This window comes from Phodopus roborovskii, unplaced genomic scaffold, assembly GCF_943737965.1.
Source record: "Phodopus roborovskii unplaced genomic scaffold, PHOROB, whole genome shotgun sequence".
In the NCBI taxonomy this organism is placed as follows: domain Eukaryota; kingdom Metazoa; phylum Chordata; class Mammalia; order Rodentia; family Cricetidae; genus Phodopus; species Phodopus roborovskii.
In genome coordinates this window covers 10920131-10941468 of record NW_026126571.1, presented here as the reverse complement: position 1 = coordinate 10941468, position 21338 = coordinate 10920131, and the positions used below count along the sequence as shown (strand labels likewise).

General features: G+C 49.4%; 2 protein-coding genes across 2 annotated transcripts in view; one reads left to right on the top strand and one right to left on the bottom strand.

The window, feature by feature from the left end:
* The first annotated feature begins 1995 nt into the window (after window positions 1–1995).
* Window positions 1996–7205, top strand: Fabp1 (fatty acid binding protein 1). The gene is made up of 4 exons (XM_051202865.1): window positions 1996–2162; window positions 3642–3814; window positions 4968–5060; window positions 7084–7205. The coding sequence occupies exons 1-4, from the start codon at window positions 2096–2098 to the stop codon at window positions 7132–7134; spliced, it is 384 nt and encodes a 127-aa protein (XP_051058822.1). The 5' UTR covers window positions 1996–2095; the 3' UTR covers window positions 7135–7205.
* Window positions 7206–15217: 8012 nt separating this feature from the next.
* The window catches only part of Smyd1 (SET and MYND domain containing 1), a 33506-nt gene continuing 27385 nt past the window's right edge, over window positions 15218–21338 (bottom strand). Inside the window, exons 7-10 of the mRNA XM_051202811.1 lie at window positions 19737–19829; window positions 17814–17977; window positions 16131–16299; window positions 15218–15433 (exon numbers count right to left, since the gene is read on the bottom strand). Coding sequence (XP_051058768.1) covers window positions 15275–15433; window positions 16131–16299; window positions 17814–17977; window positions 19737–19829 — 585 coding nt within the window. The 3' untranslated portion in view covers window positions 15218–15274. The remainder of the gene's footprint in view (window positions 15434–16130; window positions 16300–17813; window positions 17978–19736; window positions 19830–21338) is intronic.

Sequence of the window (21338 nt, the reverse complement as noted above, 5' to 3'; positions counted from 1 at the left end):
TGTATCTTTGGAACCTGGCACCTACTCTGTAGACCAGGCTGGCCTCGAACTCACAGAGATCTGCCCGCCTCTGCCTCCAGAGTGCTGAGATTTAAAGCGTGTGCCAGAGACACTGAGGTGATTGATAGGATACACCCTAGCTGTAAACTGGCAGGCCCTGTGGTCCTAAGCTGTTTTCCTGGCATCGGTGGCCCTGCCTGCCATGAGCTCTCACCAGTTCAAATCCCTCCCTCCCATCCCCGCAGCAGATCTGCCTGACCAGAGCCTTGCAGCCTCAAGGCTGATAATGCAACCCAGCACGTTTCTGGGTGGAGCAGAGAGCTGCTGTGCAGATGGACTGGGTGAGCATTTGATCCTTTTGGTGACTATGATGCAAGTGGGAGGGAACTGTCCACGAACAGAGAGGGTGCTATCTAATACACTCTCCCACTGTGGGCTGGGCACAGGCTGGGACCACGGAGCAGAACTGCAGAGAAAAGAGAAAGAACACCGAGGGTGGGAAGCGAGGAGTGGGCTGCCAGCCGCAGCAGCAACAGTTCGCATCCCTTTCACGTCTTTCCCCACCGGCTCCCAGCCCAGCCACAGCCACTAGAAGCGCTCATGTGCCCATGCGCATGCGCATACTCACACTTGCCCTCCAGTCGCCTTGCTTCTGGACTCATATGATTCACTGATTACAGGACTGGTTTGCTGATCTGACTATTCCATATCTCTCATTACCTCTTAACCACGAGAGCTGTGGGCTCATTATCTTTTGATGTTTTATTTTCTTTGCTGACCCATCACTGATTGAGCTCATCCCATGTGCCAGACATTGGAATCGAGCACAGCGAGGACAGAATGTACAGAAGTCAGCCCAGCTGAATGGAGGAAGCAGGATGGGGTGGGGTGAAGCGCTCCACTAGCCGGCAGAAGAGGGGAAAAGCTCATGATAACGAAGTGCAAGTTCTGTTCAGAGCATCATCTCAGCCAGTACAGCGGACACAGGGCTCTTTTGTGTCATCCAGGACCTGTGACTGCTGGAGCACCAGGGGCCATCAGAGGTTTAAAACGGAGGCATGACATAGTCTCAAAGTAGAGAGGACTAGAGGATGGAGAGCTAAAGGCTATGGGTGAAGAGGCAGATGCTAAAGTCTGGGTGGAAAAGAGAAATGAGGTGTGAAGAGGGAGTTTCTGAGAACTTCCCTCAAAGGCAAGAATAGGATGGAGGGTCATCATATCTCCACAGGGGTGAAGCATCCCTTTGCCTTCTGCCCAAGGCCCGTTCCAGTCAGCCCAAACTCCCATGTTTCACCTCAGTTTCCTGTTCCTGCCTTGAGGCAGGGATGAGGCAAGTCAGCAAGCAATGCCTTCTTCCTTGCCTTGACTTGTCTTTACCAAACAAAACACCTAAGTTTCTACCCCGTTGCTGTAGAGCTTACACCCGCTGACAGTGGTGCCCTGTTCAAAAGGGAGGTCTGCCCAGAATGTGAAACCACCTGGAATCATTGAGGAATACTCAGGTACAAACCCTGATGACATGTCTGTAAAATTATGTTTGTATAATAATAAAAGGTTGAGCAACAAACATAAGGATATGTGGAAAATGTTTGGGTTCAAAGGTATTTCTCCCCATGGAACACACATATGCATAAATGCATTTACATATATGTGTGTATGTACATATGTAGCTACATATATATAAATATATGTGCACTTGCACATCAGTATATTTGATGCGTACATTGTTAGAGACATGATTTACACATATCTGTTGCACATATTCATCTGTGCACATACATTCTATGCACACACTTGTTTCATCAGTGGTAGGTAAGTCACCATTAGGGTGACATTACAGAGAGCTTTGCACTTGGTTGGCTCTCACTAATGTTTGCTGAATTAGAACAAACCTCTGCCTTGCCCATTCTGATTTTTATCGTTGACCATTGCTCTCAGGAGTTAATGTTTGAACCTGGCCATAAAGAAATCGACAACCACTGACCTATGGCCTATATTTGAGGAGGAAGAAGCCCCTTATAAAATAGCCACCAATGGGTGGCCTGGCAGGCAGAGCTGTTGTGGTCAGCTGTGGAAAGGAAGCCTCGTCGCCACCATGAACTTCTCCGGCAAGTACCAGCTGCAGAGCCAGGAGAACTTTGAGCCCTTCATGAAGGCAATGGGTAAGTGCTGGCTGCGACACCGGAGCTGATGTAATGACAGAGGGGGTCTAGCCCTACCATCAGCAGCTGTCAAGGTCTGATGTTGGGGTGGAAGAAGGGTCCAGGCTATCCCAAATTGAAGAGTGCTTTAGTGACTTTCCTAGTCTCTTGCTACTTACACTGTTCCTCACTGGACAAGGCCACTGGGAGCAGTGAATGTCACTGAACTGGATTGGTGTGTGTGTCTACTGGTACTTCATTTCCTGACCTTATTCATTCACTCACCCATTCATTCATTTTTTTTTCTAATAAATACTGGTTCAAGACCAACCACACCTCAAGTACTGTGCTTGTACATAAACCAGGGAGACAGAATGTGATAAGCTACAATCCTGACCAATGTTTGGAGATAAATACAATGACAATAAATAAATAATATGTATGACTTTATACCAGGCATTGCGATGCCCACATTTAATGCTCACTGTGGAGACAACTGGGGCCAAGAAAGGGGAAGTAGATATGACAAGGGTCACCGATTGGACGTGTTTGAGTTGGATTTAGAAGAAGCTGCTGGGTCCCAGAGACCCCACATCCGCCCCGGGGTACAAGAGAGAAGATTTTGTGGTGGTGAAGGTCGAACCTGGGACCAGGGAGAAAAGAGTACGTTCCAGGAAGAGCCAGCCCTGAGGGCAGAGGGTGAAGCGGGACAAAGGAGGGCATGTACAGGGACGAGATGAGAAAAGGCAAGCGCAGGGAAAACTTTCGTAGAGCGTCCCAGCTCACGAAGTCCGGGACCCCCTTAGTTATATGATGGGCTCTCTACTCTTGCTGTGAACCCATGATTTCTATAAACCTCCATTCACGTAAGAGCACAGATTCGCTCCGAAATCTGCAAAGCCCCATTCAAGGGCAAAGGACTTTTGTACATGACCCACAAGAGCCTTGACTCCCGCGCCAAAGCAAGTTCGCCCAGCATGATCCCACTGTGTGTGTGGGAACACCTGATTTGGAAGATAAACACCCTGAAGGATGAAGTGTTCCCACTCTAAGAACAAGGCCACTAAAGAAAGGGGAAATTGGGAGGGAGAATAAGGAAAAAGCAGGAGCCGCAGAGGAAAGGGCCCGAGGCCAAGTGATAGGCAAATGGATTTGTGGACTGGGAATGCAGGTCAGTGGGTGGAGTGTCGGCCTAGGACACATGGAGCCCTGGGTTTAATCCCCGGACCGTATATGCCGGGTATGAAGACGCGTGGCTGTAACCCCAGGGGCATGGAAGCAGGAGGGTCAGTTGCTCAAGTCTATAGTGAGTTAAGGCTAACCTGGGCCACAAGAGACCCTGCCGCAAAAACTGATAACGCTGCCTGGGAAAGAATAGCAGCCACCCACTTTCCTGTCACAGGCCAAAGGCCTTGCTGCCCACGGGTCTGCGTGTGGGACCTCAGGCGTCTGCAGTGGCCTCCTCTGCTGCAGTCTCTAACCTTACATGGGCTCTTGCAGGTCTGCCTGATGACCTCATCCAGAAGGGGAGGGACATCAAGGGGATATCAGAAATCGAGCATAACGGGAAGCATGTCAAACTCACCCTGACCTACGGGCCCAAGGTGGTCAAGAACGAGTTCACCTTGGGGGAAGAGTGCGAGCTGGAGACCATGAGTGGGGAAAAGGTCAAGGTATGTAGTCCCGCCTCCTGTCCCCCAACTTTCTCCTAACAGACAACGTCACTGAACCCGCCTTAGGCAGGAGACAGAGCGAGCTCTGAGAACAGACTTCTCATTGTCTCGGGGATCACAAGGCATCTGGGCTCTCACTATGGAGGAGGCGGGGAAGTGGGTCTCCCAGGCACATCGCTCCTGGCTCGCAGAGTCCTCCAAGGAGAGCCAGGAACTGGGGCAAATCGGTGTCAGTGAAAGCCTTTATCCCAGCCAGGGCAGCTTCACCTGCTCAGGGTGGTCTTCCACGCGGCAATGCCAGCTGGCCGTGGGCTGTGCGAGTGGTGACAGGTGCTGTGGGCCCTGCCATCCGCCCCTCCCTACGGAGCCTGCGCAGTCCAGGATAGCCGGTGGACTGGGTATCTGCTCTCTGGGCTCCTGCCTTTCCCGGCAGCCTTGTGCCTCAGGCACAGCAGGAGTCTCTGCCTCTTTAGATTGCTCTTATTTCTGACTTGGTGAAAAGTGGGCGGGGATTCTCCTGATCTACTCATGGCCAGTGGTGGGCTGTCATGGGTCTTTGCCCGTGGTGGACCTTGTGTCTTTTGCTCCTGACTGGACTTCCTCCTCCATCCCTCCCGTTTCCCTCCACCCCTCTCTTACTTCCCTCCCCTGCTTCCTTTCTCCTTATTCTTTGCCTCCTAGCATCTTGCCATGTAGCCCACGCTGGCCTCAAACTCAGTATCTTCTGGCTCCTGCCTCCTGAGTGCTGGCATCATAAGTGTTGCCCTGTGCCCAGCCACACACAGACGTGCCTCTGTTGACTGCATCCTTTATATATGAGACTGGGAACTGGCACCACAATAGGAAAGGGTAAACATCTTCCAAAGCAAACTCCCCTCAGCTGCTGGTGGCTGGGGTTCTGCTACAGCCTCCCTCCATTAAGATTGAAGGTGGGATTTTACATTTTATTTTAGTTTTTCCCCAAGGGATGACCACTTAGGCAGGCCTGACATTCTCTTTCATTCATAAATACCCTCAATGTCCACTTAGCACTAGAGAACGGGCGATGAGCAGGACCTTTGACTCACTGTCAGTTGTGACCACGCAGGGAAGGGTCCTCATGAGCTACATTGCCAGGGCTCTCCTCACGGGCCATGATCTCTCTTACCCGCAGGCTGTGGTTACGATGGAAGGTGACAATAAAATGGTGACAAGCTTCAAAGGCATGAAGTCCGTGACTGAACTCAACGGCGACACGATCACCAATGTAAGTGATCCTGTTGGCTCCTGTCTGGCCATCGAGTGCCTGAGGGGAATGGAGCTGCAGAGGGTGAAGGCTGTAATGTGCTATCTCTCCTCCCACCTTTCCTCCCGGGACCTGGGCTTCTGTCAGTACCTTCTGCCACCGAAGAGGACCCGTTATGCCCCCCGTAGTTGATTCATAATTGTCTTGAGTCTTTTGAACAACACTTCCCCTACACGGGGAAGTAAGGCTGTGACCAGGTGAGCTGGCCGACGGCAGTCAGGTCTCCAGGGACTGGGTCTGTCCCTTAGGCTAATCTCACAGTTGTTTTCCACTCAAGCCCTAGGGAAGCTGTTCATGCTGTAGACAGTGAGGGTTTGCACTCAGAACATCTGCAGCCATCCTGTTCTGACCAAACCAGGGCCGAATTACCAGGGTGCTCCTCTGACAGACAGAGGAGCAGTGACTCCAGGAAGGGCCCCTTTCTAATTCACCCTTGCCTCCCACCTCCAGGCTGCCCTTCCACTCCCAGAGTCAGCCACTCCCACCACCTCAGCCTCTCCTTGCCCCTCCCTGCCTCTTCCCCCATCCCAACAGCACCTAGCCGGGATGGAGTCAGAAGGACTTGGTGCACTGAGACCCCGGTCAGGGTGTGCAGAGCACAGCTTGCCTGTCCTGTCTCTGCTGGGGCGGGGCCACAGACCATTCAATCCAGAGATGTCCCCAGACTTCACTGCACCTGCAGATGTCCTACCCAGGAGGCCTCAGTGCCTCCTGCAGCCATACTTCCCGTCAGTGCAAAGCGTCCACAAGGGAGGTTTGTTTGAGCAAAAGCTCTGTCCTTGCTGTTCCCTTTGGCAATGTCAGAGCGTGGCCACAGCCTTTCCCTCTGCCTCAGCACTAGCCAGCGAGTCACAGAGGCTGCCATCTTCCACAGCTCAGGGGCCTAATGAATGCCTCTGCCCACTTGGCATTGGTGTGAAGTCACATTTCTACCAAGTTCATGGTCGCTAAGGAATGACACACTCCGTGTGCACTCCTGTGCGGTCATCCTCCCTGGGTACTATCCCGTACCCAGTCTGCCCGATGACTGGTAGTGCCTCTGCCATGGCCAGCTCTTCTAGCTCTCCTTTGTATCCAAGATGCACTTTAGGAGGTCACAGACGGCAGACACCTGTCCAAGTGATGCCATCTGGGCAAGTGAAAACCTCCTCCAACCATGGAGAGAGGGGGTTGTCAATCATGAAGCAACATTCAGTCCCTACTCTTGCCCCTCACTCTGACAGCAGAGCAGGTGAGCAGAGAGGAGCCGCCGTGGACTGAGTCCAGGTGCACCCCCCTCCGTCTTCCTGTCTCCTATGGGAATTACAGGCAATGGGTTTCATAATCAGGCCAACATATCCTAGACCATGCAGCTGATAAGTGATAAAATCAGGACCCCAACCCAAGGGGTGACCGCTGGGGCCAAGGAGCGTGTTTTCCACTTGATAAGGCACAAAATCAGAGACCTGAGAGAAGTGAATGGACCATCCACCAGCAACCCTCAAGCTGGTGTGCTTTGTTTTTCTTGCTCTGCTGAGGCTTTGAGAATGCTAAGCAAGCACCCTGACGTACGAACCCACGCCCAGTGTTCTCAAGTGCTTCGTTCACAAGCTTAAGAGGAAAATTACCCAGCCCCCACTGTTCCAGTCTAGTTGCCCATGCACAAATCCTTGTGTTCAGCCATAGGCTGTTAGTGGACAGTAATAGACCTCAGTGAAATTTTGAGACAATGGATTGGCCCGCTCTGGACGGTTTTTCTAGAGCTGTCATTGATTTAGGAAACAATTCGGTGGCTGGCAAGACAGCCCTCCATATGGACAAGAGGACACTACCTGGTGTTTGGGAAAAAGTTGCCAACTGTTCCTCTGCCCATAAAGACGAAGTTGTAAAGCTCTCATGTGTTAGCACATTTGGGGCCACTAAGGGAGATTATTTTTTTGTTTATTTGTTTTTCTTCCAATTCATCATTAAGAAAATATCTCATAATCTCTCTTCTGAATTTCAGACCATGACCCTGGGCGACATTGTCTACAAGAGAGTCAGCAAGAGAATTTAGACAAGGCTGCATTTCATATTCTTTTACAGTGTAAAAATTTATGCAATAAAGTTACCTTTGTTTTGAAAGCATTTCTCCGACATGGCTTGTCATGGTGGCACTGCTCTTTTTTCAGTGTGTGAGTGTGTGTGTGTGAGTGTGATTAAACCCAAGGCCTCGAACGTGTGAGCATAAGCACTGTCACCGAGCTGCACCCCCTGCCCTGATGTCTTCAGTGACCATTGCTCTGACTTTGTCATTGTAATCTGTGTCCCTGTACCAGCCCAGATCTGTACTATCATTTTCAGCCTGAATACCAACCACTGTCTCAGGTGTCCTTGACAGGAATGCCAAGTATGACCAGATCTGTGGCGTGTCTGCCATGCCCTCTCTGTTAGCCATATGGGCAAGAAACTGGAGCAAGAAGGACACCATGGGTCTGAGGGTGTCTCTGCAGGAGGACAGGGATCACGAAGACCAGACGGCAAGGGAGAGCCACCACCATGAGCACTCATCAGTAGACAAGCTCTAAAAGGTTGGGCATTCAGCTACGAAATCATTAAGTTTCTCTCGTTTGGGCGGGCTTAACATACAGAGAAGTTCAGGTGGAATTCCTCCCACAACACGGGCAGATGCAGGGAGCAGAAAGTGAGGTAACCCCTGGCCCCCTGAGCATTACTTTGTCCCAGTCTGCTTGGAGCTTGATATGAGCTGAACAGCAACCAGCAGAAGTCCACACTGACATCCTAATGCCCAGTCACTCAGAATGTGACCTTATTTAGGAACATGTTATTGCATGTATCAAAGGCCACAGGGAAAAGCTGGTGGGCTCCGAATTCAGTACGGCAACGTCTTTACTTAGACATACCCAGGAAGCATCTATGTGAAGATTGGTGTTGAGCTGACACACACCAAAGTGTTCTCAGGAGCCAGCAGGGCCTTGAACTAGATGCTTTCCCTGATCCATCAGAGAGAAATTGACATTGCCAACACTGGATCTCAGACTTCCAGCCTCCAGAACTGTGAGATCTGTTGCTTAAGCCACCCAGTTTAGGGAACAATGGGAAAATAATCCAATTCTCAGACACCAAATTGCTGCCCGTTTCTGCCATGACCACCCGCATAGTCTTTCAGTACTGGAAGAATTCCAGCCTGTCGAAGCCTTGGTAAAGCACTAGCAGCTACAGAGGAAAATAAAAACCAATGGCATACAGCAATATGCCAGTCACAGAAATAGTCTGAGGCCAGCCTGAGCTAGATGAGTCCCTACAAAACAGCTAAGAAATAGCTGTTAAGAATGTGGTGTACATCCTTAATACCAGCACCCAGGAGGCAGAACCAAGTGAGTTCCAGGTCATCCAGGGATACACTGAGAGCTTCTGTCTCAAAAAACAAAAAAGAAAGAGAGAAACAGAAAGAAAAGACAGACGCACGGCAGTGGATGGCTCCTAATACCCAAGGCTTTCTTTTAAAGTCTTAATTACGAGTATGTGTGAGCCTGTGTGCCGGTGCCCTCATAGGCTGGCAGGTGTCAGACCCCCTGGAGCCAAAGTTATAGGCACTTGTGACCTGCTCGGTGTAGTTGTTGGGAACTGGGGTCCTTTGTGTACACCCCTCAAGGTGTGTGAGTGGCCAGGTCCTGCCCCCCCCCAGGACTTCCAACTGCCAGGCTCTGCCCACAGAATACTCTAAAGGCAGCTAATGGCCAGGCCCAGCCCCTCCAAATGCAGGTGGCCAAGCTCTGCCCTCCAGAGTCAAAAGCCCAAGCTCAGGACTTGAAGCCCCACCAGTCCTCACCCTGGAAAGCTCCCATCCCCTCCCAAGAAACCCTATGTAATCTCTGCTCTCTGCTGTTTCTCAACCAAGCAGAGGCAGCCGCTCTCCTGGGGTTTTCCCTCCCAGTAAATCTTGTGTGAGGTTTGTTGTACAGCCAGACTTTGTGATATTTCTTGGCTCTCGATTGTTAGGATACCTTTCCCTTCAAAGCTATGGCATTTGCACTGGGGAACCCTTTCCTCTCAGAATTACAACACCTCCAGCGGGGAGGCCTTTCCCCTCAGAGCTGTAACAGTTAAAGCATGCCACAGCAGTATACCCCCTTATCGGGCCATCTCCCTAGTACTGTATTTCTTACATAAAGTGCAAAGGCCATGAGGAAAAGATTAATAAATTTGACATGTACAGAAAGCATAAAGGTGGTAGCAAGCATAGGTTGGGTATAGTGGTGCGCCCTCCTGTAAAGCCAGCTCTTAGGAGGCAGAGGCAGGAGGATCAGCCTGGGCTACATAGTGGGACTAGTTCTTAATACACAAACAAGAAAGAGACATAGCTCAGTGCCTGCCATGCTCTCAGTTCTGAGTTTGAAAGGAAAAGCAACCTAAAACAGAAACAGATTTTTTGGGGGCTAGATAGGGTTGGGGGGATTGTTCAGTGGGTAAAGCACTTCTATTACAAGCCAGAAAACCTGACTTCAGATTATCAGAACCTGCATAAAACCCAACAGAGTGGCTTATGCATCTATGATCTCAGCGCCCCCACAGGAAGAGGGAGGCAAAGAAGAGAATCCACAGATGCTCATGGACCAGTTCACGGGCTACCTGTCTCAAACAGGGTAGAAGGTGAAAACCAATGGGTGAGGTTGTCCTCTGATGTCCACATGTGTGCCATGAGATGCATGTGCCACACACACACACACACACACACACACACACACACACACACACACACACACGGCAAAGAAGAGCAAGGGGCTGGAGAGAGATGGCTCTGGGATTAAGAGTGCCTACTGTTTTTGCAGTTGACCTGAGTTTGGCTCCAGCACTCATGTAAGGAGGCTCACAAGCACCTTTAACTCAGTCCCAGGGAATCAGATGCCCCCTTCTGGCCTCTGTGGGAATCTGCACGTGTGTCTATACACACATGCACACACAAGCACACACACACACACACACAGAGACAACGTTTAAAATAGAACAAATCTTTAAAAACAAAAAGGACGGTTAGATTAAGTGTGGTAGATCCATCTGCTATAAATGATGGAGTCAGTCTAAAGATACTGAGATGGAAAGATTTCTAACACAAAGCATATTATAGAAAAAGACAGGGTCTCATGCAGCCCATGAACTTACTGGGTAGTGGAGGAAGACCTTGAATGTTTGATTCCCCCCGGTTCCATCTCCCAAATGCTGGGATTACAGGCTTGTAACCACCTTGTCTAGCGTAAGTTTCAGAATGACACTGGCAATGGACTATCCTTCATGTAAATGGTATTGAGGCGGGAAGTAAGGCTGTCTGTTACACACCCGTGAGAGCCTAGGGAAAAGCCTTTCTGCAATTGGTGCATCCGACGACAGTGTTTCTGGGATGAGCACAGGAGCAGGAGGTTGAGAGCTTTTTACATCATTTATATTGTTTAACTCTTTTGCAAGCAACTAATTTTTGGGATTTATGTGTTTGATAAGGAGATGATTTAAGAAGTATTTGGCCTGAATACACAGCTGAGCTGACTGACTTATGATTCTGGATCATAGCTACAGCTCCTATAAAGTGCACAGTGCATGTCCCTCTCTAGTGGCTTTTGTAGGGCCATTCTGAGATTCCTCAGGGGTGGCTAATGGGGTGTGCATACTAGTTTTGTTATCAACTTGACACAAACTTTAGGCAGCATAAAAAGAAGAAACCTTACAAACTGTGGGTTTGTCTTGTGGGGAATCGTCTTGGCTCATGACTGATATGGAATTGCACAGCCCACAGTGGGCAGCACCATCCCTACACAGGTGGAGCTGGGCTGTATAAGAAAGCTGGCTGGACACAAGCCAGAGAGAGCAAGCCAGTGAGTAATGATCCTCCACACCTGCGCATCAGTTCCTGCTTCCGGGTTCCAGGCTTGAGTTCCTGCCCTGACTTCCTTCGGTGACTGACAGTTAATTGGATGTTGTAGGCTGAAATAAACCCTTTTCCTCGTGAATTGCTCTCTGTTGAGGTGTTTGGCACGGCATCAGAATAGAACTGGAACAGGACGATACTCAGAAAGAACACTGACAGAAACCATCATGACCAAAGGAGCTAAGCTGAGTGGCGGTGCAGGGGAAAGGGGCTTGCGTGGACAACTAAGTTCTTTGGCTCTGAAGCTAGAAAGAGTATTTCCTAGATTTTCTCAGCAAAGACCCTGGGGATCCGGCATCCCCCAAATCATTCCTAACAGGATCTTGCATTGAGACTAGCTCTAGGTTATTTATTTTGCCCTGGAATGCTGGACTCGGATTTTACAGTTACCCAGAGAACTTGGTGCCTGAAAACCCAGCCATTGATGGGATCTGCCACCTTCACCTCGGCCCCTCCTCTCTTTAACTCCAGCCCCCTCCTTGCCAATACACTCACATACCGTGTGCACACACACACTAATGCCCTGGCCTTTGTCTAGCCTATGGACATTTCACCAACAGGCGCTCTTGTTCCTGGGAGAACGTTCATGGCTGACGCACATTACGTATGTCCACTAAATACTGCTTCCTTTTTTACCCCCCTTTCTGTCTGTTTTTGTTTCTCTCCTTTTTAATTGTCTTCATAACTGTCTGTGTTAGGGTAAAGGAGGGGAGAGTCTAGCATGGTCGATGCCTGAACTTCTGGGTGCTGTTTTGTTTATTTATTTTTACATTTTGTTTATTTACTTGGGGAAGGGGGTGGGCAGGTGCCGCGGTAGGACAACGTGCAGGAGTCTGTCCTCTCCTCCCACTCTGTGGGATCTGGGAGTTGCACTCAGGTTGTCCAGCTTTAATGGCAAGCACAATTACCCACTGAGCATCTCACTGGTCCTGGATCACTTTTTGTATACATGTTGAGCATCCACAATTTTCTAGTGTTCCCCATCAGAAAAGAGTCACAGGAGGTCTGAGAGCATCGGGAGGTATTTATTTTGCAAACGGATATGATGCAAGGGGGCGTTCATGAGAGAACACAGGCAGAACTGGGTCTCTACAGTGAATCTTTTCAGCCTGGAAAGGAACTCTGCACTTGACCCAGGGGACAGCAGGTGCTCACTGAGGGGTCACACACTAGGAGTGAATGACATGAAATACTCAGCAGGAAAATCATCTGGCTACGGTGAAGGTCCAATGTCACAGTTTTCCATGTCAGGCCCTGAGAGGTGATGACTATGTCTGGTTAGTGCTTGGCTTCACCAATACAGGGCCGATGCAGGCGGCTTCATGGTGAGCATGGTGCATAGAAGTCTTAGACATGTTCAGTGTGGCTCTGAGGCGGTAGAGGCTTGAGAGTTCAGTCTCCACTCCAGTTCAAGAAGAGATCACCTTAACATTCTAAGGATCCATTCTGTCACTCCCCTTTTATAGGATAACATGGGTGCTCTAACCTTATGGCAACGGGTATGGGCTTAACATTCCTGTCATGGCCAACTTCCAGTTATCTGTCAGTGTGACTCCAGTAAACATGGTGCTGGTAGACTCGTGCGCAGTTAGCTCCCACAGCTGACAAAGCCAATTTCAGGACACCACAATCCACTCCTTACCTTTCTAATTGGGAAAATGAAACCCCTGGCAGAAATGTGGTTTCAACCAGATTACACTATGGAGCTCTCTTTAAACACTGCCGCTGGCCCTGCTGCTATCCTAGTTTAAAAATCCAGGCTTCGCTGCCAACCTAGGTAGATGGAGAAATGGCCGGGTAAAGTAACGGGTCTGGTACCGGGATGGCTGTGAAGAAGGCAAACTAAAGTAGTTTTCCTCAGCACCCATGCTCTCAAACAACACTGAAGTATTTCTCTCAAATCACAGTTCAATGCAGCAGCCACTAGTCACCTTCCCTAGTTAAACAGAAATGAATTAGCCTGGCAGTGGTGGTGCACACCTTTTATTCCCAGCAGAGGCAGAGGCAGGCAGATCTCTCTGAGTTCAAGGCCAGACTGGACCACAGAGCGAGTTCCAGGACAGCCAGGACTGTTACGCAGAAAAGCCCTGTCTCAGAAATTAAATCAAAAATAAACAAAACCAAAAACCATGAATTGACATTAAATAAAATTAAATGTTTATATTCTTAATATTACCCCAGTGCTCAGTAGTCACAAGCTGTTAGCAACTACTAACTTGGACATCACAGATACGAGTCCTCTCCTCCACCATCACAGGGAATGTCATGAGATCATGATCCTGTGGAAAGACTGTCAGAAAGAAAAAAGCCATGTCCTACAAACACAGAGGGTTGAATGGGCCTTGCTGACTGTTATAACAAAACTACTCAAAATACACAGTCGTGTGTGTAACTCTTTAACTTTGAGATAAGTATTTCATTCATTTATGTACTCAGTATACGCTCAATGAACAATATCATGTTCAGGACCCATGCTAGAGACAGAGAGATGCACGAAAGGATGTGGCCCTCCCCGCAGGAACCCACAACACGATGGAGGAGGTGGTATTCTTGGGTGGTATTCTGAGAATGACTAGGTGTTAGGAGAGGTATTGGGGAGTCTCATGGCGCATGCTGACATTGAGGTGCCACCAGAGCCCACACCCAGAGGATGTGAGGGGCTTCAAGTCGTAAGATCAAATAACAGACCTGAGAACCAGAAACCTCAATGTAGTCATTACATAGCCTGCAGCCTAAATTCGTGCTAGGAGGGTGCCGAGCAAGAACAGAACCGAGGACAAAATCAACTCAGAGTCACATCAGGCTCAGGTGAGAAACAAGACCAGGGAAAACCAGAGAAACCACACCAGAAGCTCGTCGCAAAGGGATGGGTCACAGAAACCAAGTTTGGGGTGTGCTGCTGACAGAGAGGCTGGATAATGCAAGGAACTAGAAAACAGACATTTTAATGGCGGAGCAAAGGTAGGAACCAGTGTGCAGTGGGTTTGAGAAGAAATGGAAAGAGAAGAGAAACAGAAAAAACAAAAACCACCCCTCCAAAAAAAACCCAAAACACCAAACAAACCAAAAATGTACAATTGAGGAGAACTCCCAGCTGCGAAGCTGTGATCCAAGGGCCCTCGGCGTGTTTCCTGACTTCATTAAAGAAACCCAGTGGTGCTGGGAGTGACGGTCCTCAGGGGGCAGAGGCAGGCGTGTTGGTGAGAAAGTTGGGGTCCCGGAAACTAAAAGGTCATCCATCCTTGGGTCTTCATTTCTCAGATGGAAATGGGCCTCTCAGCCAATGAGAACAAACTGGGTACACAAACAGATCCTAGCCCAAGTGAGCTGCCTTCCATTAAGAAGGACAGAAGCCCCCACAGCATGGACAGGATGAAGAAATTACGCATAGGAAGTAAGAGTTGCTCATTACAAACAGCAGAGCCTCCCCGGGGCCAATGATGAAGCCTAAGCTGATGCAGACCTGACACACCTACAAGCCAGGTCTGCTGGGCCCACCATAGCCAGGCATGCACACCCTCAGCTCCATCCTTAGGCCTTCTCACTCTTACTAGTCAACAGCCAGAAAAACCTCCGCTTTTCCGCACGTAGCCCCTACACAACAAGGAGCTACAGGCTTGGTGAGTAGGACTGGGGAGGGAAGAATTCCTTCTCTGTGTGTTCTAGAGTTATCTAGAAAACTGTGCTTCAAGCTCAGACTAGGCATTGAGATCACATGGTCTGAGCAGGGTCCCTTCCTCTTTCTAGGCACCACCCCAAATGTGTTTCTTGTCTCTGAGTGGATCTCAAAGAGCCAAACACAGCAACAGCCTTTTGTTATTAACTCCATGGCAGCCTGAGGATACAGGACATCACCCATCCCAGTCTGCCAAACCCCAAGTATTCCCAGCCACAGGTGAGGCCAGCAGCCCCAGAGATGCCTGCACAGACAGACAGGCAGACATCTGAGAGTCTAGGTACCTGCCACCCATAGTTCACGTGTCAACACACACACACACACACACACACACACACAACCCTTCTGAACCCCTCTCTATAGAGTTTGCCGTTGTATTTGCTATTATGCTGTGCCTTGTTTGTTTACATTTTTCCTTCTAGCCCCATTATTCTTTATTAAATAGATGATGGAATCTAGCACCCAACAGATAGAAAGAGAGTTGGTCTGGGATGAGATAGAGCTAAGCTGGGTTGAATTAAACCAAAATAGTAGTGAGGGACACAGAGCAGTAATTTCCCCAGCTCCCAGCCACGTTGCCCCCGCTCTCCAACAAGGAACTCATTGCTTCTTGTGGAACAGAGCTGGGGCTGGTTCATTGCTAGGCTCAGCCATGACCTGCATGGGCTGGTTGTTCAGGGCAGCCTCTCGCATCTTGTGGTACATGAACTCATTCTGGCGAAACATGCGCAGCTCCATCTCTGTCTGCACCCTCATGGCCTGTGGGACACAGATAACAGCACCGAGCATGACTAGCATGTCTTTAGATAGATGACCCTGGCCAGTAAGAGTCAACTCCGCCCCTTCAGAAGTGTGTGTGGGCGGGGGGGGGGGGGGTACACTGTTGCGGACTGAAGGCGTAGCAGCATGCCTAGCATCACAAGGCGAGGGAGTTGGACTCTGAGACGGCAGCTGGAGTTGTTTTCATCATAGAACGCTGCTTCTCTCTGTTAGCTGAGGACCCTGGGACTGAACTCTGTCTCTGACCTCTGTACTTGCAGGACCTCCGTGAAGGGAGTTAACCACAGCATGTTGGGAAGATTATAGTTGTACAACACACAACTAAGTCTTTGGTCTCCCACATACCCACTCAGAAGAACTAGCTGTTAAGAGGCCCAGGACACCATGGTAAGCAGGATTGACTGGGACTCTGCCCTAACTAAGTTTTTGTATACTAGATATAAAATTAACCATCTCTGACCTTACCATCAAACCACTGGATAACTAGAGATGAGTACTCCCCTCCCATGGGCCTCTCTTTCTGCATATGTAATCAAGGGGGTAAGGCTAACACATCCTAAGGCCCTTTCTGGTCTAGCTGGCAGTCTACACACTTCGAAGTCCAATGATCCGAGACTCCCACCTCAAGAGATCTTCAAACGAGACAGCGACTGCCCACCTCCAGGGTGCTGTTTACCTCTAAGTCTTTGGTGATAGGGTGGGAGGAACCGTGTGTCACCAGGAGAATTGCATAGGCTTTGCAGATCATCCCGTGCCCCACTTCGATGTTACCAGCATGCCAGTTGGTCAGCCCCGCCCGCATCACAGCCATGCCCAGCTGGGCATTGTTATGGTGGTAGAGCTTCCTGCAGAGGCACGGACAGTAATCATGACTCGTCATCCTCACTTACATCTGTACAGCACAGAACAAACGCTAAAGCACTCTTGAAAGTTATCGTTGTCAACTTGACGTAATCTAGCATCACTTGGAAAAGAGTCTCCCTGGGGAATCTTCTAGATTAGGTTGGCTGTGGGTGTGTTTGTGGACAGCCGTCCACAAACCTGTGGATAGCACCATTCCCTGAGCAGGAGATCCCAAACAGACTGACAGCAACCTTGCGTTCATTCCTCTTTGCTCTTGAGCATGGGAGCGATGTGACCTCAGCTTCCCTGGAATGGTGAACTGTGACCTAGAAATGTAGCCAAAATAAACCCTTCCTCCTCTAAGCTGATCAGCCAGGGTATCCTGTCACAGCACATGGAAATGACACCAAGGCCAGTACTCCTACTGAGCAAGTTTGGCTAGACCTCCCACTCCTGCTGTGTGAAGCACCAGCGGCTTGTTGTGGGGCACCATACTCCACACAGTGAAGCCAGGGGAGTTGGGGCTCAGACCCGGCCACCAAGCCAAGGCTTCACGGACAAAGAGGGCCACAGCTGTACTCTGAGCCTGCGCATAGGGAGCTGGGTACCACCTGCAGCATACCCAGTTCTCTGGGGGGACATGAAAAGGGAAATATATATAACTTCATTGGCCTGCCTGGGGCTGCACTGTGATTTTCTTCTCCTGGCAGGGCTCCTGCCTAGCATGCTGGACCATTCACCTGCATTCTTTAATGAGAAGCATCCTCTAAAGAAAAGCCTTCTTATGACAAGTTACTCGTCTGACCAGAAACACAAATTCCTGGGCTGATGTGAACATAGAAGGCGAGAGAGATAGATGGGGAGGAGGGTTGAAAAAGCAGCATATTATAATTCATAAACAAGAATGACCTGTCCATAGCAGGGCTGTGAAAACTATATGCATGTACACATACATATCTGCACACATGTTATGCTTGTGTGAATGTATGTACACACGTGCATACATATGTAAAAACACACCAATGCAAATATATTGCTATGGTTGGGGTAAGTGCCTACCCCCAAGGCCCATGTGTCAAGAGGCTTGGTCATAGATTGTTAAAGAGAGAATGAGAAACTTTCCAAGCATTTAAATCAAGCTTCGTTTAGGGAAATCCAAAGCAGACGATGGCGCTCAAGTGACAAATAAGGAAGTAAAACAAAGCAAACACACCAGAGATGACAACTAGGCTTCATCTGGGCATCAACTCATTCCTGCTTGGAGCATCATGACAGACGCTTAGTTTGTAAGAAGCATGACTGTAACTGTAGCCTGTGGCTGTGTGGATGGATTGTGACCATGGCCACTGTAGGTACAGGAGAAACAATAAATAAAGGAAGGAAGGGGGAGGGAGGGAGAGAGGGAGGAAGAGAGGGACGGAGGAAGAAAGAAAGAGAGAAAGATGTGTGCTATCTCTTTGGCATCCCTGAACAAAGGGTTTCGGGAAACCACCTGAGACTCAGCACAATCACCTACATGTAGCCATCCACCATCCTCCTGGCATAGTGTGAGGCTTCCTCAAAGGCCTGGAGGTAGGAGAGGACCTCTGACACGATGCTCAGCAGCCGAAGCACGTAGAGGTTGGTGTCGGCAAACACCGACTCCTGCTTCTCCAGGCACTCCCGGCACAGCTTCACAACCTGGAGGGAGACAACTTTCATCCACCACCACTGGACCAGAGTATGTGCTTAACTGGCAGGCAGAACATCCAGACAACCCTAGACTCACTCTTTGAGAACTGGAGAACCAGAAGGGGGAAGAAACAAGGTTTTCGATTTGATCTAGCAAAACGGTCTTCCTGGCTAGGACACTGGCATGGGAAAGGGTCGGGTCGGACACAAGGATGATACAACAAAGTGAGGAAGTTTGCCTACTCGACGTCATTAGGCAGCAGAGCGGTGGAAACTACATATGCACGTATGTGTGCATGTCTACACATACATACACTAAACTCATGTGGATATATGTACACATATGCACACGTATGTACAGATATACACAATGTGAATACATTAATATGGTTTGGGTAAGTGCCCACCCCTAAGGGCTATGTGACCAGGGCTTAGTCATCAGCCTGTGGTGGTGTTTGAAGGTAGAAGGGGAGAGGAGAAGCCAGAGGAACGGAGCCCATGGAGCCCACCATTTTCTGTGTGGTTCCTAACACATGCCTTCGCCATGGATTCCTTACTATGCGCAACACTTCTCACCTGACAGGACTCAGGGGATAAAGAGAATGTCGTGCATTGGTCACCCTCGTAAGGGTTCATGCATGTGCAATGGATGAACCAGTAGAGGAGGAGAAAAAAAAAAGGGAAACGAAACAGATATGAAGCTAACCGCCACATTAGCACACCCTGGGGACAGCCACACCTGGCTCATCCACGCTGCGTAATAAGCTTAGGGGGAAAGCCACTGAGCCAAGGCGCCTGCGTTCTATTTCAGAATGGATAGATCACTGTTGGGGAAGAATTGTTCACAGCCATTCCATCGTCGCAGTAAAGCCACCTTGATCAAAGGACCTAGTCAGCAATTAGCTAACTGGGATTAGCCATGGAGTTCTTGGAGGACTGAGGAGGTCTGCTAGAAAGCACAGAGAGACAGAAGGGAGGGTTTCCGGGAAAACTTTGGAAAAAAATGTGGAGGGAGGTTTTTATCTCAATTTCTGACTCCTGAGTTTTTATTATACTGGAACAATTTAGATATTCATTACAGATCCCAGCTTAGAGGGCAAGACACAAGAATTGATTTCCAACAAGCTGTTGAGGGTAATTCAAAGCAACTTCTCGGGTATGGTGGTGTGTGCCTGTGGTAGAGAAGGTAGAGAATCCATGGCCAGCCTACATTACATACCAAGGCCTTGTCTCCAAAAACTAACAGCAATGTCACCAAAGCCTACTTGGTGGCACATTGAAAGCCTGTGGAAGTTATGAAATCTTGGTGTCTAGATCCCTGTAGCAGAGATTTTTAGAGAAGCTGTCCTGGTTAGAGGAGGAGCATGAGATGTTTACACAAGTGATTACAGTATAGAGCCAGGAGAGAGCTAAGGTTTCAGTGGTCAGCAGCAGGATGTAAGAGGCATGTGTTCAGTGATGGGAAGCAAAGGGCCACTCTCCATGACGCCCTGAAGCCATTGTTAGTCTTTGATTTCTGATGCCACCCGAGCTGTCACGGGCACTTCCCCAGCCCCTAACACATGGATCCAGCAATGTTGTTCTCCTTGGACAGAATCCATTGGGCTGCGCAGTCAGTGAGGACACACCTTCAACGGGTGCGACCACCGGAGGACATGAGGGAAACGGCCTTCCAGGAAGCGCAACCCGTTCAGCTGTCTCCCCTTCCCGTCCACATACCTCCCTTACCTCCCTTCGCCATCGCTACCTCTATTAAAAGTGCGCTCACCTCATGATACAAACCCTCAGAGCGAGCCTTGTCTATTTTTTCCAGTGTGTCCTTTGAGAATTGTGCCATCTCCTTCACCACTTCCGGGGAGGGCTGGGAAAGAGACAGGCATCCAGTTTGAGATCGCCTCCTGGGGCAGCCCATTTTGTCCTGAAGGCGGGGATTGTAGTTCCCTGGTAGAGCACTTACTTGCCTTGCATGCATAAGGCTCAAGGCTCGACCCCACTACTATCAAAAAAGAGAGACAAACGTACACTATCTAAGCCTGCCCTCTTTGGCATTCATTGTACCCAGGAGCAGAGCCTTCCCTGTGGTAACTGCCTCATTTCTGCTGACGCGTCTTTTGCAACTGCTTCTTCAGGCTCCTTTTTCTTGCTCTCTTACAGTTCTTCAGCTTTGGGGGATTTCACACATGAGCATTGTGTTCATGTCCCCTGCTCCCTACTGCAGTCTCTCCCAGGCTTCTCCACTGCCTCTCCTCACTGTTCAGGGGTGTTTAGGGAGGAGCACTTGGCTCATCCAGCTCTCAGCAGCCACCTGGAGTTCTTCCTCTAGGGCGGGGCCTCACAAGACTTCCCCTGTCCACACTGGTATATTGTCACCAAACCTGGTAAGCTGAATTTCATGCCTGGGACCCGCATGATAGCAAAGAACTGACTCCTGCACACTGTTCTTTGATCTCCATCCACATCACACACACACACACACACACACACACACACACATTTGTCATTGGTACGCTTCCGGCCTTGCTAACACATCTGACCCATCTGGTGGGGAGGAGCTAAGCCTGAAACCCTGTTGTTTTCCACTGGGCTGTGAGTCAGTATATAAGCTCACTCCATCACATCGATGTTGCTGTTGAATGAACGACCAGCTGTCTTGTCTCCCATTTCAATCTCGAGGCCTTCGCCCGATTTGTGGAGCAGACGGTAGTGCTGGCGCTACACACTACCCAGGTTAGGGCATCAGCTATAACAACTCCAGCATTTTAGGGTATGTCCGTGGCGTCTTTGGGCCCTTAACCCATTTCCCTTGAGGAACATATCTCACTGAGGAGCTGCATATCCACACCGCTTTGTGCATTCCAATGGTTTAGGGCATTTCTTCTGTTCATATATTTCCCTATGTGTATTGATTTGCGCCCCCCCCCCAGCAATTTATTATTTGTCAAAGCACCACTGCAGTTTATCTTTACCCATTTATCCTAGCGTAAATGTCTGTCGTCTCTTCTGGGCAGATACTTAGAAGTAGAACTCCTTGATGAAAATGTTTATATGATGTGGTAAGAATGCAAGTAAGTTATTGGCCAGAAAATTGTGTAAACACCCCGGTATGGAAGGGGAGATGCAGAGGGGCGGGTGGGGAACTAGAGGGTGTTTTATAAACATTAATGAGCACATACGCCACTAGTAAAGGAGCCATGAGATAGCTCGTATGGCCAGGACTCTGGAATTCACCTAGCCCCTCTGCTCTGACCTGGAACACATTTCCTCCTGTGCATAGCATTCGGAAGGGGGTTTAGAAGTTCATGTGGGTGTATCCCACAGACAGCAGAGGAATACCCGTTATGTAGAAACATCCACTTAACCTGTTGTGTAC

Coding starts and splice junctions, on each gene's coding strand:
- Fabp1 (XM_051202865.1), top strand. CDS start 2,096: ATGAACTTCTCCGGCAAGTACCAGCTGCAGAGCCAGGAGAACTTTGAG. Junction 2,163..3,641: donor GCCCTTCATGAAGGCAATGG/GTAAGTGCTGGC, acceptor GGGCTCTTGCAG/GTCTGCCTGATGACCTCATC. Junction 5,061..7,083: donor ACGGCGACACGATCACCAAT/GTAAGTGATCCT, acceptor TCTGAATTTCAG/ACCATGACCCTGGGCGACAT.